Source organism: Rhinatrema bivittatum, chromosome 1 (genome assembly GCF_901001135.1).
Source record: "Rhinatrema bivittatum chromosome 1, aRhiBiv1.1, whole genome shotgun sequence".
Classification (NCBI taxonomy): Eukaryota; Metazoa; Chordata; class Amphibia; order Gymnophiona; family Rhinatrematidae; genus Rhinatrema; species Rhinatrema bivittatum.
In genome coordinates, this window is record NC_042615.1 from 639,370,559 (window position 1) to 639,394,723 (window position 24,165).

Here is a 24,165-nt window from a genome sequence, read left to right on the forward strand (position 1 = left end):
ATTTCCTCTGGCCTTTTTTTTTTTTTTTTAAATATGATTAAAATTATATTTGCAAAGGAAAACTAGAAAAATTACTGTGAGTGAATGAATGAGAAGACCAGTGGCAGTTCTTAAAGACGCCACATCTGGCTTGCTTATACCCATTGACACATTGATATTTTTCTCTCGAATTTCTTGTGAAAATACATCTCTGACTTATCTGGTGTGTCTGGTTTTCTAGGTAATTTCTTTTGTCCTATCTTTGTTTTTTGCTTTTATTTATTATCTCAGATAGTATTTTGCTCTAACTTGAGTTGCTTTGAATATAACTAAGAGACAGCTGGTGAAGGGTAATGCATAAGCATTGGCAAGTTAAATGTAAGACATTGATAAAACAGGCTAAGAGAGAATTTGAAAAGAAGTTGGCCGTAGAGGCAAAAACTCACAGTAAAAACTTTTTTAAATATATCCGAAGCAGAAAGCCTGTGAGGGAGTCAGTTGGACCGTTATATGATCAAGGGGTTAAAGGGGCACTTAGAGAAGATAAGGCCATCGCGGAAAGATTAAATTTTTTCTTTGCTTCGGTGTTTACTGAAAAGGATGTTGGGGAGGTACCTGTTTCCGGAGAAGGTTTTCATGGGTAACGATTCAGATGGACTGAACCAAATCACGGGGAACCTAGAAGATGTTGTAGGCCTGATTGACAAACTGATGAGTAGTAAATCACTTGGACTGGATGGTATACACCCCAGAGTTCTGAAGGAACTAAAAAATGAAATTTCAGACCTATTAGTAAAAATTTGTAACCCCTATCATTAAAATCATCCATCGTACCTGAAGACTGGAGGATAGCTAATGTAACCCCAATATTTAAAAAGGGCTCCAGGGGCGATCGGGGAAACTACAGACCGGTTAGACATGATTTAATGGAACAAAGTCAGCATGGCTTTACCCAAGGCAAGTCTTGCCTTACAAATCTGCTTCACTTTTTTGAAGAAGTTAATAACATGTGGATATAAGTGAATTGGTAGATGTAGTGTACTTTGATTTTCAGAAGGCGTTTGACGAAGTTCCTCATGAGAGACTTCTAGGAAAAGTAAAAAGTCATGGGATAGGTGGTGATGTCCTTTCGTGGATTACAAACTGGCTAAAAGACAGGAAACAGAAGGATTAAATGGACAATTTTCTCAGTGGAAGGGAGTGGGCAGTGGAGTGCCTCAGGGATCTGTATTGGGACCCTTACTTTTCAATATATTTATAAATGATCTGAAAAGAAATACGATGAGTGAGGTAATCCAATTTGCAGATGATACAAAATTGTTCAGAGTAGTTAAATCCCAAGCAGATTGTGATAAATTGCAGGAAGACCTTGTGAGACTGTAAAATTGGGCATCAAAATGGCAGATGAAATTTAATGTCGATAAGTGCAAGGTGATGCATATAGGGAAAAATAACCCATGCTATAGTTACACAATATTAGGTTCCATATTAGGTGCTACCACCCAAGAAAAAGATCTAGGCGTCATAGTGGATAAAACATTGAAATTGTTGGTTCAGTGTGCTGCGGCAGTCAAAAAAGCAAACAGATTGGGAATTATTAGAAAGGGAATGGTGAATAAAACAGAAAATGTCATAATGCCTCTGTATCGTACGCTCCATGGTGAGACCGCACCTTGAATACTGTGTACAATTCTGATCGCCGCATCTCAAAAAAGATATAGTTGCGATGGAGAAGGTACAGAGAAGGGCGACCAAAATGATATTACTAGCAGTGGTAACATGGAATAGACTTAGTTTTTGGGAACTTGCCAGGGTCTTATGGCCTGGATTGGCCAGTATGGCATGTTCTTATGGAACAGTTCCCCTATGAGGAAAGAAGAGGTTAGGACTTTTTAGCTTGGAGAAAAGATGGCTAAGGGGGGGGGGATATGATAGAGGTGTTTAAAATCATGAGAGGTCTAGAACAGGTAGATGTGAATCATGAGAGGTCTAGAACAGGTAGATGTGAATCGGTTATTTACTCTTTCATATAATAGATATTAGAAAGACTAGGGGCACTCCATGAAGTTAGCATGTGGCACATTTAAAACTAATCGGAGAAAGTTCTTTTTCACTCAGTGCACAATTAAACTCTGGAATTTGTTGCCAGAGGATGTGGTTAGTGCAGTTAGTGTAGCTGTGTTTAAAAAACAATTGAATAAGATCTTGGAGGAGAAGTCCATTACCTGCTATTAATTAAGTTGACTAAGAAAATAGCCGCTGCTATAACTAGTAACAGTAACATGGAATAGACTTAGTTTTTGGGTACTTACCAGGTTGTTATGGCCTGGATTGGCCACTGTTGGAAACAGGATGCTGGGCTCGATGTACCCTTGGTCTGACCCAGTATGGCATGTTCTTATGTTCTTATCTTTTTGATACAAGGTTGAGAAGAAGTTGGTCCCCTCTTCCATCTTATTAATGTATCTAGGAAAAAAAAAAAACTGTTGGCAGTCATGTTGTAAATTTGAAATTACCATCTGAGAAAAATAAATGTTTAAAAAATGCTCATGTTTTGAATGAAGTTTTTCAAATTAATTTAGATTAAAAAAATTCTTTTATAACAATTTCCTCAATTACAGAATTACATGGTTTGTTCCTTGATATTATGCAGTTGTTGCTGCAAGAACTTTAATTTGACTTAGTTTTTAAATCTCATTTCTTCACATAGGTAGTAGGAAGCATACCTGTTGAACAACAAGAGAAAAGCAAAATTCTTAAAAGAAAGCGAAAGCACTTAAACCCTTTTCTGCTAAAGGTAGGACACGAAGTACTTCGACAAAGGAAAAACTGGTGGAAAGATGGACGTTTCCAGTCAGAATGGGTTGGACCCTGCATTATTGATTATATCACGGGCAATGGATGTGCGATATTAAGGGATGCCACCGGTGTCAGACTTAAAAGGCCTATCAAAATGTCTCACCTGAAACCCTATGTAAGAGGGTCCATTGAGCAAGGTAAATGTTGGCTCTAATTCAAATTCATAGTAAAAAGGAAATAACTGGTAAATATTTTGTGGTCTGTGTTTTTGTATTGTAAAATGTGTAAAACTACTCCCAAAACAGCGGTATTCATAAATGTTTTTTAAAATGATACAGTTGGTGTGTGTAATAAATAGCAATGTCATAATGAAGTTTAAAAACAAAAAATGCAGCTGCCAGCAAAGATAATTTTATTTGAATTTTAAATTTCAGTCAAGTATAACTTAAAAATGCAAAAAGCATAATTATTGTAATTACATAGTAGAAAAATGTTACTCCTGGGACAATTCTGCACACAATTTTAAAATTCTGTGCAGAAAGGTCTGTGCACAATATTTTAAAATTCTGCATACTATATTTATAAAAATACTATTGTTTGAGTAGTAATTAATTTAAACTTCAAAACAAAAAAAGGTTATTACTCCAAAGAAGCAAAATGTTTGTTTTATGTGCAGAATTCTTCCAGAAGTACAGTAACACTGCACCATATCTAAGTCTGGTTTTCGTGGATTTTACTTTAGCAATTCAAGGAATTTAAGGGGATCTCAGAGCTGTAGGCAGTACTGACTTCTTACAGCTGCCAATACTTGCAACAATACAGAAGTGTCTGTGGTTGTGGCTACAAATATCAACAGTTAAAAGAAATTGTGTTGCCTGCAGCTCCTCTTCCTCTTCATCCAGTCCAAACAAATGGGTTATGCGCACTGACCTGCAGATGGAGACACACAGGTTCGCTGATGTCACACCCTTATATGCACTGACCTCAGCCTGCCAGTATCCTCTGTCTCCAGCAGATGGTAGGCAAGCATCCCATGCTGTGACTTCAGGCCTGGTTTGGCCAGATGAAGAAGAATTCTAATAGAGGGGCAGGTCCCTCCCTCAGTTAAGCATCGCCTTTGGTCATGGGGGCTTCTAGTTTTTCTTGCTGGAATGGGCTCCTTCCAGGTTTTCTCTCGAAAATCTTCATGCAGCAAAAAAAAAAGGGTAGTTTGGAATTGGGGAACAGAAATGTTTAATGATTGCCCTGCACGCAGCCTCATTTTTCATAAAGTTAAAACAAAAATATTTAAGCTGAGCTCAAATGGTAGTAGCCTGCATAGGAAAGGGAGCAAGATGTTTGGCTAAGCTCCGGAGCATTTTACTCTGTTCAGTGTCCTGGTCAGTGGTGCTAAGTGTTTCTTTGACTCACATGACAGAGACAGGGCCGTGTCAGATCAGCACGGGAAATGGAAGCTGCAGACCATGCCAGTTTAGACAGCAAGAAATGCTGTAATTCTTGCTGCATTTGGATGACTACACGAGAGGGTAATACAGAACACAATTTTGCCATTTGGGAGGAGCCATATTGAGGGACTGGCTGAGTTTACTGTACCTGCTGAGGGGATTGTGTCAGAGGCAGGATGGCTGTACTTCTTGGAGCGACTTATCCCCTAGTTTTGAGATGGTCTGGAATTATAGCAACCAACAAAGTCCCAGAGAAAAATGTGTTGTGCCGATGGAAGACAACCCTAATTAAATATACCACCAAGTCACAGTTCTTAAATGTTAATGAAAATAGAGGGGATCCAAGATGGCTGTGCTGGTAAGATGCGCATGAGAGTGCTCTTTGGGCTCTTACAAAACAGGCATGCCGCATACTGGTAGGAAGTGGAGAGCCAAAGAGAGAGAAGTAAATCAACATACCCCGATTACGGGTCCGATGGATTTTCATCTGCGGCGAGGATCTGAGATTCTGGGAGTTGGCTCACTGGTGAACTCAAGGGAGGAAGCTGAACCCGGAGTTCCATTTGAGCTGCAAACATCTCTCTCCCCGGAAGAACGGAGTGCCCCAGCCAATCCGGCTGAGGCTAGATCCTTCGGCCTACTCCGGAAGTTAGCACCGCTGGAAAGGAGCAACGCTGCAGGAACCCAGGAAATGGGGGTGAAACCCCCTGGAGAGCCCTCTACCATCGTGGGACCAGCTGAGCAAGTTTCCTTACTTGAAGCTTGACAACAGGAAGAAGAGGTAATCAAAGAGATTGACTTTCACCCATTAGATCTTGTGAAGCCCGCACAGATTAACCTAGACGCTATTTGGGATGCAGTATCCTCTTTAAATATTAATATTGCTACACAACTGAAACCGGTAGTTAAATCTTTAAGCGGTTTGGAGAGCCGAGTGAGTATCACAGAGTTGCAGATTAAGAAGAATTCGGAAGAAAGTGAAAACTTGAAAAAAGAAGTTTCTGATTTGAAGGATATGCATTGTTTAATTGTGAAAGAAAATGTAAGCATAAAATATAAATTAGAGGCAATTGAAAATCATGCCAGGGCGAAAAATATTCGATTTATTAACTTTCCTAAGGACCCTTTAATCTCACCGAAAGAAATGTGGAGGAGATGTTTGTTATAAATCCTCAAAATCCCGGAACAAACTTTTCCATTAGGATCAAGAAAGCAAAATTGCTTACCTTGTAATAGGTGTTATCCCAGGACAGCAGGATGTAGTCCTCACATGTGGGTGACGTCACTGAACGGAGCCCAGGCGGGAAAGCATTCTGTCAAAGTTTCTAGAAACTTTTGACTGGCCCTGTGAGGCCACTGAGCATGCCCAGCATGCTATGATATTCTCTGCCACAGGTGTCTCTCTTCAGTCTGTTATATAGCATAAAGCATTAGCAAAAATAAAATAATAAAGGTATGAGGCCCAGTTCCGCGGGGTGGCGGGTGGGTTCTGTGAGGACTACATCCTGCTGTCCTGGGATAACACCTATTACAAGGTAAGCAATTTTGCTTTATCCCAGGACAAGCAGGATGCTAGTCCTCACATATGGGTGAATAGCGAGCTAGAGGCTGAGTCATGTTGTATTGAGGCAACAGTGAAGTATTGTTGTTGAATGAGTCAGCCGAAGATCACAGAACATTGGATGTAGAAGGAGTTGGGATTAAACTGGAAACAAGTTCTTTAAGACAGATTGTCCATAGGCTGAATCTTGTCTTCCTTCTTTGTCCAAGCAGTAGTGGGCAGCAAAAGTGTGAAGAGAACTCCATGTTGCTGCTTTGCATATGTCTAAGATTGGCACTGAACGAAAATGTGCTACTGATGTTGACATTGTTCTTACTGAATGTGCCTTTACTCGCCCTTGAAGAGGAAGGCCTGCTTGTTCATAGCAGAACTCTATGCAATTTGCTATCCAATTGGATAGGGTATGTTTACCCACTGCTTTACCCGGTTTGTTTGGATCATAAGAAACAAAAAGCTGAGTGGATTTCCTATGGACTGCAGTATGGTTTAAATAGAAAGCAAGTGTACGCTTACAGTCCAGGGTGTGTAAGGCTGTTTCCCCTGGATGGGAATGAGGCCTTGGAAAGAATGTGGGTAAATTTATGGATTGGTTCAAGTGGAATTCCGTAACTATCTTGGGAAGGAATTTTGGATGTGTACGGAGAACCACTCTGTTATGTAGGAACTTTGTATAAGGTTCGTATGTGACAAGTGCTTGTAACTCACTAACCCTTCTAGCTGAAGTAATGGCTATGAGGAAGATAGTCTTTCATGTGAGAAATTTAAGATTGCAAGAGTCGATGGGTTCGAAAGGAGAGCGCATGAGTCTTGTTAATACCAAATTCAGGTCCCAGCTTGGGACGGGTTTTTGAATTGGTGGTTTAAGGTGAGTTTAACCTCTCATAAATCTACTTACGATAGGATGTGTGGATATAGGTGCATCTCCTATCTTGTTATGGTAAGCAGAGATTGCACTTAAATGTACTCTTACAGATGAAGTCTGAAGACCAGAGTCCGAAAGATGGTATAAATAGTCCAGTAGAGAAGTTGTGGGGCAAGTGAAAGGATTTATATCTTTTGCTGAGCACCACAAAGTAAATCTCTTCCATTTAGAAGAATAGTTTTTTCGTGTGGAAGGTTTACGTGAAGCTATAAGCACTTGAGATATATGGGATGAAAGATTGAGTGGTTGTAATATCAAGCTTTCAACATCCATGCTGTCAGGGATAGGGACTGAAGGTTGGGATGGCGCAACTGGCCCTGATCCTGAGTTATGAGAGTGGGAGCTACTCCCAGAGGAATTGGATCCCTGACTGAGAGGTCTAGCAGTGTGGGGAACCACACTTGTCGAGGCCAATATGGGGCTATGAGTATCATGGACCCTTTGTCCTGTTGTAGCTTCACTAGAGTTTTGGTTATGAGCGGTATTGGAGGATACGCGTATAGTAGGCCTAAGTTCCAAGGGCGAGCAAAGGCGTCCTTGGCTGGCTGATTGTTCTGTTTGTGTAGAGAACAGAAGTTGTCCACTTTGTGGTTCAGATGTGACGCAAAGAGGTCTATTGTTGGTTGGCCCCAACGTTGAAATATCCTGGTTGCTACTGCAGGATCCAGGGACCATTCGTGTGGTTGGAATTGACGACTGAGTCGATCCGCCACTATATTGTGTATGCCTGCCAGATAAGTGGCTCGTAGGAACATTGAGTCATTCAGGGTCCAGCCCCAAATCTGTGCAGCTTCTTGACAAAGGAGATACGAGCCCGTACCTCCCTGTTTGTTGATGTATCACATGGCTACTGTATTGTCTGTTTGGATGAGAACAGTCTTGTGTGAAAGGCAGTCCTAGAACGCATGCAGTGCATAATGTATCGCTCAAAGCTCCAGAAAATTGATTTGATATGTTGCTTCGAGTTTTGTCCAAGTCCCTTGAGTGTGGAGATTGTCTACATGAGCTCCCCATCCTAAGGTGGATGCATCTGTAGTTAAAGTAATCTCTGGGACTGGTTGTTGGAAAGGTAGGCCTTTGCACAGGTTGTCCTTGTTGGTCAACCAAAGTAGAGATGATCTTAGTTGGTGGGTCACTTGAATTGGATAGTGAAGTGGTTGAATGGCTTGAATCCATTGTGATCTTAAAGTCCATTGGGTAACTCGCATGGCTAGTCGTGCCAGAGGAGTAACATGAACTGTTGATGCCATGTGACCTAGCAGTATCAGAAACTGATGAGCTGTGGTTTGTGTCCGTAAGGAAATGGACTTTGTTAGTAGAATGAGGGCCTCTGCCCGTTCTATAGGTAGAATGGCCTTTGCTAGATTTGTGTTCAGCTCTGCTCCTATGAATTGAAGTAGATGAGTTGGAGTGAGATGGGATTTTTGATAATTGATGAGAAACCCCATGGAGTGAAGTAGAGCAATTGTCCGGTTGAGAGACGTTATTGCTCCTTTTTGAGATGGACTCTTTATGAACCAGTCGTCTAGATATGGAAAAACATGGACACCTTCCTTGTGCAAGTATCCTGCTATTACTGCTAGACATTTGGTGAAGACTCTGGGAGCAGACGCCAGTCCAAATGGTAGAACCCTGTATTGGAAATGTTGATGGCCTACTGTGAAGCACAGGTATTTGTGATGAGGAGGGTATATTGGAATGTGAGCATAAGCATCTTGAAGATCCAGAGAACAAAGCCAATCCCTTGCTTGAAGAAGTGGAAGCATGGTGCCTAGAGAAACCATTCTGAATTTTTCTTTCATTAGAAATTTGTTGAGATTTCTGAGGTCTAGGATAGGACGTAGGCCTTCGGTTTTCTTTGGAATGAGGAAGTATTTGGAGCAGAATCCCCTGCCCCTCTGTGTCCGGGGCACTGGTTGAATGGCCTTGGATCTCAGAAGGGTGGATAATTATGTTTGTAATTGATGAAGTTGAGAGTTTTGTTGTTGGCAGGATGTTGGTGGAAATTCTGGAGGAATTGAAGTGAAATTTAGTTTGTAAACTTGGGCGACTATGGAAAGAACCCATTGATCTGAGGTTATGGTTTGCCAATTTGTGTGAAAAAGGGATATTCTGCCTCCCACTGGAAGATTTGGCTTGGGATTGCAAGGTTGAATCTGTTTTCTGGTGTAGTCCTCAAAAGCCTGTTGCAGGCCCTGTCTGTGCAGGAGGTTGTGGACGGGCAGGTCTGGATTGTCTGGCTTGAGATCGCTGTGTTGGCCTGGTAGATCTACCCCTAGTTGTTGGTTGGTAATACCTGCATGGCCTGTAGTAAGAACGTCTCACATCCCTACGTGGAGGATGACGGGAAGGTTGATTAGCAGGTTCTTGAGGGGTTTGAGACAGTTGTTTGAGTGTCTCAGTGTGGTCTTTGAGTTGTACAGCCTCTTGAATTTTATCTCCGAAGAGATTGTCACCAAGACAGGGAAGGTCAACAAGCTTATCTTGTACCTCAAGCCTGAGGTCAGATGCCTTAAGCCAGGCCCACCGGCGAGCAGTGATTCCCGCTGCTGCTGTTCTTGAAGCAGTTTCGAAGTTATCATAAACTGCTCTCACTTCGTGTTTTCCTGCCTCAAGACCTTTTGATATGATTGCTTGAGCAGGCTCTTGGAATTGAGTGGGTAAGGAAGTGATGAATTGTTCCATCTCTTTCCAGAGATTTCTCTGGTGTTGAGTGATATAGAGTTGATATGCAGAGATTTTTGTGCTCAACATGGAACTCTGGTAGATCTTCTTACCTATTGTGTCCAGGAACCTGTGCTCCCTGCCTGGTGGGATGGAGGAATGTGGGCGCACACGTTTAGATTTCTTCTGCGCTGATTCCACAACGACAGACTGATGGGGCAATTGTTGTTTGTGGTACCCTGGAGCTGGTTGAACTATGTAGGTAGTTTCTACTCTTTTGTTTACTGCAGGTATAGAAGCTGGGTGTTCCCAGATTCTCTTCTGAAGATCCAGTAAGACTTCATGTACAGGTACTGCTAATACCTGTTTGGGTGGATCCACAAACTGTAATACTTCAAGAGTTTGTGCTCTTGTGTCCTCCTCAGCTGTCAATTTAAATGGAATGGAATCAGACATAGTTTGTATAAAGGATGAGAAGGAAAGATCTTCTGGGGGTGACTTCTTTCTTCGGTCAGGAGAAGAAGGATTAGACATGAACTCCTCTGAGGAAAATTGAGAGGGTTCATCATCCCAGGAGTCTTCTGAATCTTCTCTGTAAGTTGTTTGTTGCTGGTGCTGGTGGGACTTGAAGCCCTGAAGGTCCAGGTTGTGGATCATCGATGAAAATATCAGTAGATGTTGTTCTTGGTGTGATAGGTGGCAAGTTGTCGATGATATTCTGGTGCCTTTGTAGGAGGTGCCGGTAAAATGCCTCATCCTGTACTTCTAGTGGTTGATCAGGTGGTGGCAGGGATGCTGTCGTTGGGATCATCGATGGAATTTGAGATAACATCGATGTAGATTGTGTTTGTAGCCTTGGTGTGGTGGTTATGAAACCCGTCGAGGATCTTGGAAGGTAAGATATTGTTGTCATCGGTGTTATCACCGGCATCGATGTTGAAGGAAAAAACATTGGAATCGATACTGACGGTGGAGGTATCGGCATCGATGCTGGGGGCATCGGCATCGATATAGAGGGTATCGGCATCGACCCGGAGGTCGGCATCGACAGGCTTGTCGGAACTTGTTGCTCTTGTAGAGCTTGTAAAACAGCTTGTCTAATAAGTGTAGACAATTCTGGCTGTGGTATAAGTGAAGACACCGATGGTATATGCGGTGGCGGTGCTGCGATGTCTATCGATGACGTCGTAGGCATTGTGACGGCAAAGGCCCAACCACTGGCGTGTCTTGATTTTTCGGCCGCTTCGGCATCGACTCGTCCTGGGACACCGATGCGGACGATGATCGATGGCGATGTTAGGTTTTAGAATGCTCTGCCGACTTTGTGGAGATCACAGACAATGGCGAGGACGGACGATCACCGGATCCATCCGGATGCGGTTTTTTGAGTAAAACCCTTTTTGTTGCTCCAGCCAGAGACGACCTCGGTGCTTTTGAGGGAGAAGGGATTAGCTGAAGAGAAAATAGGTGTTCCATCTTCTCTTGCCTGGCTTTTCGTCCTTTGACTGTCATCTCTGCACATTTGGTGAATGTACTGACATCGTGTTGTTCCCCGAGGCACAGTACACACTCCAAATGCGGATCGGTGATAGACATATTTCGGTTGCAGACTGGGCATTTTTTGAAACCCGTCGCCATTTTCGATCGACGGCCGTCTATGAACGAGCGTGTGTGTGTGTGTGAAAAAAATTTTCGTACGAAAATTTTAAAGTACAGTACTCACCAGCCGGCGAGGTAGAGATTTCCTATGACAGAGAATATTTATTAATAGTTGACTTTTCAGTCAAGAGAGAGATTCCCAAATGGTAGGGCTATCGGTCCGCGGTGCGAACGGCAGCGCGGAAAAGTGAAGACTGAAGAGAGACACCTGTGGCAGAGAATATCATAGCATGCTAGGCATGCTCAGTGGCCTCACAGGGCCAGTCAAAAGTTTCTAGAAACTTTGACAGAAAGCTTTCCCGCCTGGGCTCCATTCAGTGACGTCACCCACATGTGAGGACTAGCATCCTGCTTGTCCTGTGATAATTTATTATCTTCCATCTTTCAAGACGGGAACTGAGGAGCAATGTGGAGGTCAGGTTTTCACATTGCTGGATTCACAATTGGATGTTACAACTATCATTGAAACATCGCAGAAGGAAACTGTTTCTTCAGCCACACTTATTGTTTCCTTTCTTTTAGAAACCGACAAAGAATGGATACTTTCAAGATTCTTTAGGAATTGTGCTGAAAATTTTCTTGGTTTGAATGTGCGAGCCTTTCCTGACTTTGCCAGAGAAATGCAAAAAAAGAGGAAACAATTTCTGATCTTAAAACCTAGGTTTATAGAAATGGGGGCAGCTTTTTTCCTTAAGTTACCGTGTAAATGTATCATAAAATATCAAAGTGCCTCATATATTTTCTATGCCCCCTCACAACTTTCCTCTTTTTTAGTGAAAAGTATGTGCCAGTGTCTAGCTCTTCTCCTATTATCTAAAAATGTTGGTCCCTGCAGGACACCGCTCATATTGAGAGAACCTCGTTTGTTACCAGCCTTGTTTTCATAAGTTTAAAAATATTTTTTTTCCTTGTGTTGTGGTAATGGATCCCTATATAGAGGACTAATACATAACTAATACGTAAACTTATTGTTATAAAATATGTTGCTAAAGCCATTTATGTTTTCTCATTCAAGTATGAAAATACTTCTTGAATATGTAATGTAAAATGAATAAATAAAGAATTATTTAAAAAAAATGTTAATGAAAGTAGACCATCAAACTAGGCTTCTTCAGCAAGCGTAATTAAACACTTCCAGAGACCATAAATTGGTCTATGAAGAAAAACCAAAGATTTTTTTTTAAAAGTACAAATTAAATCCTAACTCCATTCAAGACAGAGTCTGAAGTTTTCTTTATGGGAGCTCAAGGATTTGGCAGGAAGGAAATGCTAATAGTCTGCATTGCTTAGTTTAATTAGAATTCCCCTAGAAGTAAAATTTCTAATACAAGTAGACAGGTCTGTCAGAAAAACTATGTGCTCCTTATGTTGACTAGATTGGTCAATTGGGTTGGTGGTGGCAGGGTGTTGTCAGGAAAAGCCAAAAGAACCTAAGAGGCCAGATAATCAGGGAGCAGCAATGCTGGTGTTTAGCTATCTGGGTCATTGTGGGACCTTGTGATTGGCCATGGCAGGGGAGAGATGCTGGGGAATGAATATAAAAAAGAGATCTGGCATGCTCAGCTACCCAGGAGAGTGGAATAAAATGGAGGAACATGACCAAAGCCATTATGGATAATTAATAATATCCTACAGGTTTGTGATTTTATTTACATAAGAACATAAGAAATTGCCATGCTGGGTCAGACCAAGGGTCCATCAAGCCCAGCATCCTGTTTCCAACAGAGGCCAAACCAGGCCACAAGAATCTGGCAATTACCCAAACACTAAGAAGATCCCATGCTACTGATGCAATTAATAGCAGTGGCTATTCCCTAAGTAAACTTGATTAATAGCCGTTAATGGACTTCTCCTCCAAGAACTCATCCAAACCTTTTTTGAACCCAGCTACACTAACTGCACTAACCACATCCTCTGGCAACAAATTCCAGAGCTTTATTGTGCGTTGAGTGAAAAAGAATTTTCTCCGATTAGTCTTAAATGTGTTACTTGCTAACTTTATGGAATGCCCCCTAGTCCTTCTATTATTCGAAAGTGTAAATAACTGATTCACATCTACTCGTTCAAGACCTCTCATGATCTTAAAGACCTCTATCATATTCCCCCTCAGCCGTCTTCTCCAAGCTGAACAGCCCTAACCTCTTCAGCCTTTCCTCATAGGGGAGCTGTTCCATCCCCTTTGTCATTTTGGTTGCCCTTCTCTGTACCTTCTCCATCGCAACTATATCTTTTTTGAGATGTGGCGACCAGAATTGTCCACAGTATTCAAGGTTTGGTCTCACCATGGAACAATATAGAGCCATTATGACATTTTCCGTTTTATTAACCATTCCCTTCCTAATAATTCCTAACATTGTTTGCTTTTTTGACTATTTTATCCTCTGGCAGCTGGGATATATCCTTAGCAGTGGGGACAGGAATAATTAGACAGACTGGATGGTTTCTGGCAGGGTCAATGTATTCTGATGCCATAGCTGCTGTTTTTCCTGTTACCCCCAGGATTATATAGAGTTTTCCTGCTCGCTCTTTTACTTTGTGAGTGGTCTTTGATTTTTTTTTTTTTTTTTTTAAACCAGACAAGCAGGCTGGTAGTCCTCACACATGGGTGACATCAACATGATGGAGCCCAATCACGGAACACTTTTGTCAAAGTTTCTAGAACTTTGACTGGCACCTACTGGGCATGCCCAGCAATGCACTGACCCTGCATCCAGCAGGGGTCCCCCTTCAGTCTTCTTTTTCCCCGCACAGCAGTAGCCACACGGGTTAAGGAGCTCTCTTGAGATTCCTGACAGGAATTTTCCTCATGGAACTTCTAAAATTTTCAAAAAACTTCTACCCCATAGGGGTCCCCCTATCGATATTCATACTCCGCGGTCGAAAGGTAAGGTTTTACCCACGTTGCGGTCAGTTTTTGTCGAGTTATCCATTTGGGGCCTACTGGCCATCGACCGCACCGTGGCTAAATTTTTCTCGGAGTCATGGCGTCGGGTTTTCGTCTGTGCCCCGACTGTACTCGAACAATGTCCATCACTGACCCGCATGGGGTCTGTGTTATGTGTTTCAGGTCCGACCACGATGTCCTAACTTGCACCAAATGTGCCCAAATGACATCGAAGGGCCGTAAGACTCATTTAGACAAAATTAACTTTCTCTTTCAGTTAAAAACCCCGACTCCATCGATAGCTTCGACGTCGTCCGAGCCGGTGCCATTGACTTCTTGCCAGCACTGGGACATTGCTGCTGTTCTACCGGCATTCGACAATTCCAAAGGTGTCGATTGCCTCCTCAAGAAAAGGACCGAGGAGAACATCTCAAAAAGCGTCAATACCAGCATCAGAAGGCTGTCTGTCGATCCAGGCCTCGGCATCGACAGCAACAGAGCCACCGACAAAGAAGCCCCGTCCAGAAAAGGCCCCATCCTCTTGTGTGGTGCTGGGATCCTCGATTCTGTCTTCACCGGTGGTTCCCGAGCCGGTCACCGATCCGATTCCCGTAGCACTCGCACCGCTACTGGGTAGACTGGATGCGTTGATCGGTGCCCTGCCGCCGATGGAACCAAGAGCACTGGTGGGTCCAGTGCCTTCTACACCGATTCTATTATTATCGGATGATGAGGGAACACAGATACCCATTGCACCCACTCGTCCATCGATGTCACTGATCCCTTCGGTGCCTCCATCGATGCCGTCAGTGCCACCTCTGATGCCGTCGATGCCTAGGCCTGGTCCTTCAGGATTAGCACCATTTCTCCCTGCTGGAGACCAACTAGGTGCTGGAGATCAGCACTATAATCCATGGACTGATGAATCGTCCCAGGATACAGATGATCCTACCATCAGAGCCCTCTCCCCCAGATGAAAGATGACGCTCTCCACCAGAAGATCTGTCTTTTATTAATTTCATCAAGGAAATGTCTGAAACCATTCCCTTTCAGCTTCAGATGGAAGAGGACTCTAGGCACAAGATGCTGGAAGTACTCCAATTTCTAGATGCTCCTAAGGAAATCATGTCTATACCTATCCATGAAATCCTGCTTGATCTCCTGAAGAGAAACTGGGAACCACCCATGTTCAGTTCCACTTGTCAACCGCAAGACAGATGCCACCTATCTGGTGCAGTCAACTCCTGGGTTCCAAAAGTCACAGTTGAATCATCACTCTGTGATTGTTGAATCTGACCAGAAAAAGGCATGACGTTCAAAACATCATTCCTCCAGGGAAGGAACAAAAATCCCTGGATGCTTTTGGCAGGCGTGTCTTCCATGGCTCAATGCTCATATCTCACATTGCCTCTTAGCAGTTATGCATGACCCAGTATAACAGAGACCTTTTGAAAAGGATCCAGGACTTCTCTGATTCTTTACCAGAGCAACTCCAGACTCAACTTCATACTCTGGCTCAGAAAGGTCTACATGCTGGAAAGCACGAGGTCCGCACTGCATATGATATCTTTGACACCGCCTCTAGAGTGTCTGGAGCGGGAATTAGTGCAAGAAGATGGGCCTGGCTCAAATCCTCGGACTTAAGACCAGAAGTCCAAGACAGGTTAGCAGATCTACCCTGTGTGGGCGATAATCTCTTCAGGGAAAAGATCCAAGAGACTGTGGCGCAGTTGAAGGACCACCTTGAAACACTGCGCCAGCTTTCTTCTGTGCCATCTGAGTTCCCTTCCGCCCCTAAGAGAACTGTCAGATGTGACTCTAAGCGGCCGACCTACAAGCTAAGGAAATTTTATCCTCCGGCTTCTAGAGGACACCCTTCCAGACCTTAGCAAAAAAGGTCAATCCAGGCAGATTCGGCCTCAAAAGTCTCAGCCAGCTTCTCAGCCTGGACCACCATCAGGGTTTTGACTCCTTTCTAGAGAGTGTAAGCCAACCTCCTCTTCCATCCATACCGGTCAGCAGTCGGCTCTGCCACTTCAACAGCGCTTGGCATACAGTCACCACAGACCAGTGGGTACTTGCAGTAGTCACTAAATTTCCTGACTGTTCCAGCGGACTCTCCACCTTGGCTGATGTGGGGGATGTCCGACCACTCTCCCTTGCTCGAACAGGAGGTCTCATCCCTCCTCAAATCCCGAGCAATAGAACTAGTGTCCCTCTCCCAGCAGGGGAAGGGGTTTTATTCCCAGTATTTTCTAATACCAAAAAAGTCAGGTGGCGTACGCCAAATACTGGACCTCCGTGCACTAAACAAATTTTTGCACAGAAAAAAATTCAAAATGGTAATCTTGGGCTCTCTACTTCCTCTTCTACAAAGAGGAGATTGGCTATGCTCTCTAGATCTCCAAGACGCTTACACACACATCTCAATTACTCCATCTCATCGCAAGTACCTGCGATTCCTGGTCGGCCCTCGTCATTTCCAGTATCATGTACTACCATTTGGCCTGGCGTCCGCTCCACGAGTATTCACCAAGTGCCTGGTGGTGGTCTCAGCCTTCCTCAGGAATCAGGGTGTGCATGTCTACCCTTATCTCGACGATTGGTTCATAAGGGCTCCGACTCAGCAGGGCGCATTAACCTCCCTGCGTCTCACTATCCATACCCTGGTCTCCTTAGGGATTCTAATCAACTATCCCAAATCCTATCCTTTATAGGGGCCGACAAACACTATACAGGCGAAAGCCTTCCTTCCCCAGGATCGCACTTTCATCATAACATCTCTGGCACATCAACTACAGACTCGAGTATCTTCAACTGCTCGTCACTTCCTCATACTGTTGGGTCACATGGCGTCCTCGGTGCATGTCACTCCGATGGCTCGCCTAGCCATGAGAGTAATGCAGTAGACCTTAAAATGCCAATGGATTCAAGCTTGTCAGCCAATGTCCAGCATTATCCAGGTTACCAAACAGCTCCGTCTGTCACTAGCCTGGTGGATGCACCACTCCAGTCTCATTCAAGGCCTTCCATTTCAGGCTCCAGATCCTCAAATTATCTTAACAGACGCATCCAACCTCAGGTGGGGTGCACATGTAGGCGACCTGCAGACTCAGGGAACCTGGTCTCCAGAGGAAGCCAAACACCAGATAAATTTCCTGGAGCTACGGGCAATCAGGTATGCCCTCAATGCCTTTCAGGATTGCCTATCAAACAGCCATACCCTTTGTGCTGCTTGTAATATTCGGGCATCTCAGCCTGGCATCCCCTCTAACTTGTGTCAGTACTGTTTAGAGGCTCAGGGAGAGTTGTCTCCATTTGATTTTACTAAACCCGGTCCTTTCCAGCATGATGCGGAAATGGAAAAAGAGCTACCAGAGATTTTGCCTGAATTTGGGGCTCCCCTAACTGGTTTGTCAGCGGGGGAAGGTAGTTCAGTGGGCGCAGGACCTACGTCCCCTGGTTTTGGCACGGACCCCTCTTCTTTTCTTGGGTGGAATTTTTTCAAGGGCTGCAGTGCTTCAGGCGCATTCGAAGGCCCCAGTCAATCGTAACAGATTAGGATAGAAGGCTGCAGATTCCCGCTCGCCTGGTGCTGCGGGTAAGCATTGGAGTATGTCTAGACCTGCTGTGGGTTACACAGATAGGGACCCGAATGGCACAGATGACAAAGCTGATCCTTACTACCTAGTCTGACCCAGTATGGAAATTTCTTATGTTCTTAGGATGGCGAAATTCCTCCAGGTTTGGAGCCATATAAAACTATGTTGTGTTTCATAGAGATGCATTATCGGCTCTGATTTCCCTGGTGGTACCGGGGGCTGATTCTCTGTCTGAGCCAAAGATAGATTCTATTTCGATTTCTTTGCATAAAGCCTCATGTTTCTTCTCTATTATGGAGGCTTTTCAAGAATTGATTGATCCTGAATGGGGAGCCCCAAAAGCTAATTTTAAAGGGGGATGAGCCTTGGAAGGGCTGTACACCCTAGATCCAGCTGCAAGAGAGCCATTGTGCTTTTTGAAAGTGGATGTGCTTGTGGGTGCTGTCACCAAGTGGACAGCTATCCCCATAGAAGGCAGAGCAGCATTGAAGGATCCACAAGATAGAAGAACTGAGGCCATTCTTAAGCAGGCCTTTGAAGCGATGGCAGTGAATTTGCAGATAGCTTCTTATTGGTGGCTCACTCTTGTTTACTTCTCTCTCAGGAAGTTGATGAATCTGGTGTGAATCCTAGGGCAGCAATGGAACTGGCATCTGCCTTTTTGGCAGATGCGATTTGTTCCGCACTTCGGCCAAAGGTGTGGCTTCAGTAATAGCAGCCAGGCATCAACTATGGCTCAAGAAATTCCTTCCTTCCTCCCCTCCCAGCCCAGCTCCGCTCCTCCCTCCCACCACTCATTCCCCCTCCCCCTCCAAGCCTGTCTCTGGTCTCCCTCACATTTATTCCCTCCTCCCCTCCCTCTCCTCGCCCATCTTCAGTTCAGCTACCTTTGCTCTTTGACTTTCATCCTCCTACTCCCTCATTCACTGTTGCCAAGTGTGATGCTTATTGCCACCTGATCCTTCAGTCATGCCACACTGAATAAGCTGGGCTTCCTCTCTATCTCTTCTATGGAAAGAAGGATGTAGGCTAGAGTGCTGCGCTGTGAACCGATGCTGTAACTTGTGCTTCTGTGACCTGCTGCCCAATTTTCGTGCCCCTCTGCTTTTAATACTAATAGCGAGAAGAGATCCTTAGGGGAGGTTTCTGCATGGCCTTGTGTTGGTCACGGTGTCTCCACAACCAATGGGTATCCTTCGACCAACACAATACATGTGACTAACCTAACCAGTCTATGAATTTTTTCTTCATGAAGTTTGCTGTATGGCAGTCCAAAACTGCTGCGCGGCAGCTGTTGAAAAGGTGAGAGGTCGAGTAATTTAGAGGGAACAGTGAAGATGTCTATCATGGTTTTGATTAGTCTGGGGCATTCCCCAACACTCACCACTGAAGCTCATGGGCAGTTGTACCATCCCAAGTCAGGTCCCTGGCTCTCACAGACAGAATGTTGAAAAGGTAAATTTGCAACCCCTGGATCTCTCAAAATGTGTTTCTCATGTTCAGCTAGCTGCAAGGAAGGAGTACATAAGGAAGTCCTATGGACTAAAATGGAGGAGTTTTGCCTTGTGGTGTGAGAAAAAGGCCTTAGATCCTTTCTCTTGCTCCACATAAAAACTGCTTTATTACCTTCTATATTTGTCCTAGTTGGGTCTCACCAATTTGATAAGAGTGCACCTCAGTGCAGTTGGTGCCTATTGCCAACATGTAGAAGGTAGACCCATCTCTGCACAGCCTTTAGTTGTCCGATTCATGCAGGGCCTGCTTCATTTGAAGCTTCCCATAAGGTCTCCTATGTTGTCTTGAGACATCAGTGTGATTCTGACCTAGTTAATAAAAGCTCCCTTTGAACCTCTATTTTGGTGACAGTGACTTCAGCCCACATTGTCGGTGACCTCCAGGTTCTAGTAATTTATCCACTTATACTGTTTTATTATTATAGGGTGGTACTGCATACCCATACTAAGTTTCTGCCTAAGATAATGTTGAAATTATATTTTAACCAATCAATCATCCTTCCAATATTTTTCCCAAGGTGAACAAGCACTGCACAGTTTGGACTGTGGAGGAACCTTGGCCTTCTACCTGGTGCAGACTAAAGTCTATAGAAAGTCCTCTCAGGTTTTTGTTTCTTTTGGTACCAACAAAATGGAGTTTGTCATTACCAAACAGACTTTATCCAGTTGGCTAGCAGTCTGCCCAGGTGGGCCTGAATCTGGTGGGTCATGTCAAGGCTCATAGTGTCAGCGCCATGGCAGCATCAGTAGCCCACCTAAGATCAGTCTCCATGGAGGAAATCCGCAAGGCTGCAATGTGGACTTCTCTCTACACAATCACTGTTTGATCAGGTATTCCTGTCATGACAGTAGCTTCAGCCAGCCTGTCCTACAGAATCTCTTGGAGTTTTAGAACCCAACTCCGTTCCTTCTTGGAGCCCATTGTTTTTGTTCCAGGCTGCCCCTCTTAAGAAAATATAGAGGGGGGGGAACACAAGTCTGTTGCCAACAAAAACAGTTACTGTTATGCCCATTGGTACTTTTTTGTTCCCATTTTTTTAAAATTGTGACAGTCTATAGCTAGAAATTCCTCACCTGTGAGGACTGGAATCTGGTTTATCATAAGAGAAAACAGAGCTGATTACCTGTAACAGACTTTCTCTAAGGACAGCAACATGTCTGTCTTCATGAAACACACTTGCCTCCTCTTGGAGTTGGCTTCTCCAAGATTAAGCTAAAAAAAAGTAGACTAAGGGGGTCTGTGTGGACACATGGTAGTATGTCAACCTGCACATGGCCCAAAAGGACATAATCACAATTCTAGAAACTTTGACATAAAAATTCTGGGCCAGGCTCCATCACATGATGTCATCCAAGTATGAGGATTGCCATTCTGCTTGTCCTTGGAGAACACCTGTTACAGGCAAGGAACTCTTCCATACGAGCAGAAGAAAAGATTGTTAAAGAGGCAAAGTGAGGTGACAAGACTTTTTTCCAGATAAGTGTCAAGAGGAGAATTTGAAAGCAGAAATGTTAAATACTTCTCTTCAGTGTTCACCAAAAACGATGAAGAACCGCTGATGGTTGGAAGGTCAGTGTTTCTGTGAGAAAAGTTTAAATGTTCTCAGTGGACAGAAAAATAGAATGGCAGCATTTGCTTTATTTTGTCTCTACATATGAGACCAGGTCAGCAGCACACTGCAACTACTTTGGTCTTACTTCATAACAAATTTAAATATATAGGAGTCTTGGTCTGTTTTTCTCATCCACATTAATTCATACAAAGGTCTGTTTTCAAAGGGTTTAGAAGCCTGACTTTGGGAGAGAGGCTGCTAAACTCAACAATTTGAAAATTTATTAGGGCTGAGTCCTTAAATTTAAGCTCCTAGCTTTCCTAGGCTCCAAATTCTAGGATTTTAAAAAGTGCGTAATTATGGGGAGGTGGAGCTGGGTGCTTAGTACTGATTTTCAATACCAGGAGCCTAAATTAGGGGCCTAAATCTAGGCAAAGTTAGAATCCTAAATTTAGGTGACGTTTCAGCTGAAAATAGGTCCCTAACTTAGGTGTCTAAATCTAGGCACTCTGTTTTTTGTGCATATCAGCTTGATAGTGTAAATTAAAATAGTCACATTCTCGGTCTACAAATTCTTTATAAAAAATAGACATGTAGCCCTATTTCTATTGACTGTTGTAATTTGTAATGTCTATATCCAGTGTTCATTTTCTGGTGTGCTGCAGCCATGCATAAAAGATCCCAGCAGCATTCATGAATTAGGATGGAGTACAATGATGGCTGTCCCAGAAAGCATGTTTGAGAGCATGCCACACAGATAGGTGTCCCTTTTATATGGGAAATCTGTTTGCAAATAGAGGTGCTGATGTCTAAATGAAATGATTGTAATTTCATCTTTTTCAAAAGTCAGCGTGGGCATATTCGCATATTGCAAGTTCTCATACACTGTTAAGAGATAATTTCCAAAAGACCCATGAAAATTGTGGGAAAATGTTTTACTTTTATTTCTATATCTCACCCACGCTTACTGTAAGTCCTTCATAAGATAATAACATAGTAATGATGGTAGAAAAAGAAAATATGGTCTATCCAGTGTGCCCAGCTTGTTTCTTAAGATAGTAATTCCCGTTCCATGCAGGATACCCCTGTGTTTTTGTTAAGGATAGTAAGTGCCATTGTAGTAATATTTACAATCAAAAACCAAGCAACTTTCAAACCCATAACAAAATTACTGCTAGCAACTTTTTTATGGGGTGGGAAACCGCCTTGATAATTCAGACAGTGCTGCTTGAACTTACATACACGCCGATTTAGTACCGTGTGCTCAGGCCAAGCGCACCGTTAGCCCCGTTTGGGCGTACGTTTTCGACGCGCTATTACCCCTTATACAGTAAGGGGTAATAGTGCGTGCCAAACGCGCGTCCAACCCCCCCCCCCCCCCAAAACTAATAGCGCCCTCAACATGCAAATGCATGTTGATGAGCCTATTACTTAGTCCTGCGCGATACACATTTTACCCTCAGAAATTAACGCCTGTCCAAAGGCAGGTGTTAATTTAGACTAGCACTACTTTTCTGTACACCCTCTGTACACCCTCTGACTGGCACTATTTTTCTGTACACCCTCTGACTTAATATCATAGCGATATTAAGTCAGAAAAAAATCTGCCCACGGGTAGGAAAATGGAAGCTCAATTTTGCCGGCGTCCGTTTTCCGAACCCATGGCTGTCAGTGGGTTCGACAATCGACGCCGGTAAAATTGAGCGTCGGCTGTCAAACCCGCTGACAGCCGCCGCTTCTACCAATAGGGAGGTGCTAGGGACGCGCTAGTGTCCCTAGCACCTCCTTATTAGCGCGGGCCCTCATTTGCATACAGAATCGCACGCCCCGGAAAGTGGTCTGGGCGCATGTTGGGAGAGCGGGCGCTCGCCTCGGAGCGCCGGCTCTCCCGCACATTTTACTGAATCAGCCCGTTTGTGTTTTGACTTGACCATAGAAGCAGTCCTGTGCTTTTCCCCTAAAGCAGGGGTCAGGAACCTTTTTGGCTGAGAGAGCCATAAACGCCACATATTTTAAAATGTAATTCCATGAGAGCCATACAATATGTTTAAAACTAAATACAAGTAAATGTGTGCATTTTATGTAAGATAAGAAAATTATTTCTTACCTGCTAATTTTCGTTCCTGTAGTACTAAGGATCAGTCCAGACGGTGGGTTATGTCCCCCGTCCAGCAGATGGAGTCAGAGCAAACTTCTGAGGGTGCTGGCATATAAGCTGGTGCAACCCTCCTAGTCCTCAGTATCGAGAATATCAAAGCCACGACAGAAAACTGGATAGACCGAGGAGGAAGGATCAAGCATAGCCAGAAAGGCAACTGTAATAACGGTAAAAACAGTGAACCAGAACAACTTGCCAAAAGAACTGACAACAGAAACAACACACGCAGACAGAAAGCCCCCAAAGAAGAAGGCTAAGCAATAGGACAGGAGCAAGCGGATTCGAGCAGGTAAACCCCCAGAACCAATCACGACCAGGGCGGGCGTCTGGACTGATCCTTAGTACTACAGGAACGAAAATTAGCAGGTAAGAAATAATTTTCTTTTCCCTGTACGTACTAGGATCAGTCCAGACGGTGGGATGTACCAAAGCGTCCCTAAACCGGGCGGGTCCCTGAGAACCCTGCTCGGATAACCCTGTCCCCGAAGGAGCCCGATTCCGCTTCCGGCAAGTGGAGCCGGTAGTGTCTGGAAAACGTATGTAAGGATTTCCAGGTCGCTGCCCTACAGATTTCCTGAACGGAGACGTGCTGCGACTCCGCATAGGAAGTGGCCTGGGCTCTTAGAGAATGAGCCTTGATTCCTATCGGAGGAACCTTTCCGGAGCCGATGTACGCTGAAGCCACCGCTTCCTTGAGCCAGCGCGCAATGGTGGTCTTCGTCGCCTGTTGGCCCTTTCTATTCCCGGACCAGAGAACAAACAGATGATCGGAGAGTCGAAATTCATTCGTCACTTCCAAATAACGCAAGAGAACTCGCTTCACGTCTAGGCGCCTGAGAGATTGAGGGGCGTCCGATGGGAAGGACGGAAGTTCCACTACCTGGTTCAAGTGAAACGCCGAAACCACCTTGGGCAGGAACGAAGGCACCGTCCGGATGAAGACTCCCGAATCTGAGAACCGAAGGAAAGGTTCTCTGCAGGAGAGAGCTTGGAGCTCTGAGATGCGCCTCGCCGAGGCTATGGCCACCAAGAAAATCGTCTTCAGAGTGATATCCTTGAGGGAGCACTGACGCAGGGGCTCGAAAGGAGATTCTGCTAGAGCCCGCAACACCAGATTAAGGTTCCAGGAAGGACAAAGCTGACGTACCGGCGGCCGCAGATGCTTAACTCCCTTCAGAAACCGGGAAATATCCGGATGAGACGAGGGATCGGGCCTTCCCGAAGAGCGAGCCAGCGAGGCCAACGCCGACACCTGTACCCGCAGAGAATTGTAGGAAAGACCCTTCTCCAGCCCCTCTTGAAGGAACTCCAGGATCTGCTGCCGCGAGGCCGCTGTTGCATGGGCACCCCGTGTAGAACACCATACCTCGAAGACCTTCCACACCCGCACATAGGCGACCGAGGTCGAGGTCTTCCGCGCTCTGA

The 24,165-nt window shown here is 44.3% G+C and overlaps 1 protein-coding gene across 2 annotated transcripts in view; it reads left to right on the top strand.

The window, feature by feature from the left end:
* GIN1 (gypsy retrotransposon integrase 1) overlaps positions 1–24,165 on the top strand; it is a 133,619-nt gene that overhangs the window by 83,862 nt on the left and 25,592 nt on the right. For both annotated transcript variants that reach the window (XM_029572632.1, XM_029572623.1), the window contains exon 7: positions 2,690–2,975. In XM_029572632.1, coding sequence (XP_029428492.1) covers positions 2,690–2,975 — 286 coding nt within the window. The remainder of the gene's footprint in view (positions 1–2,689; positions 2,976–24,165) is intronic.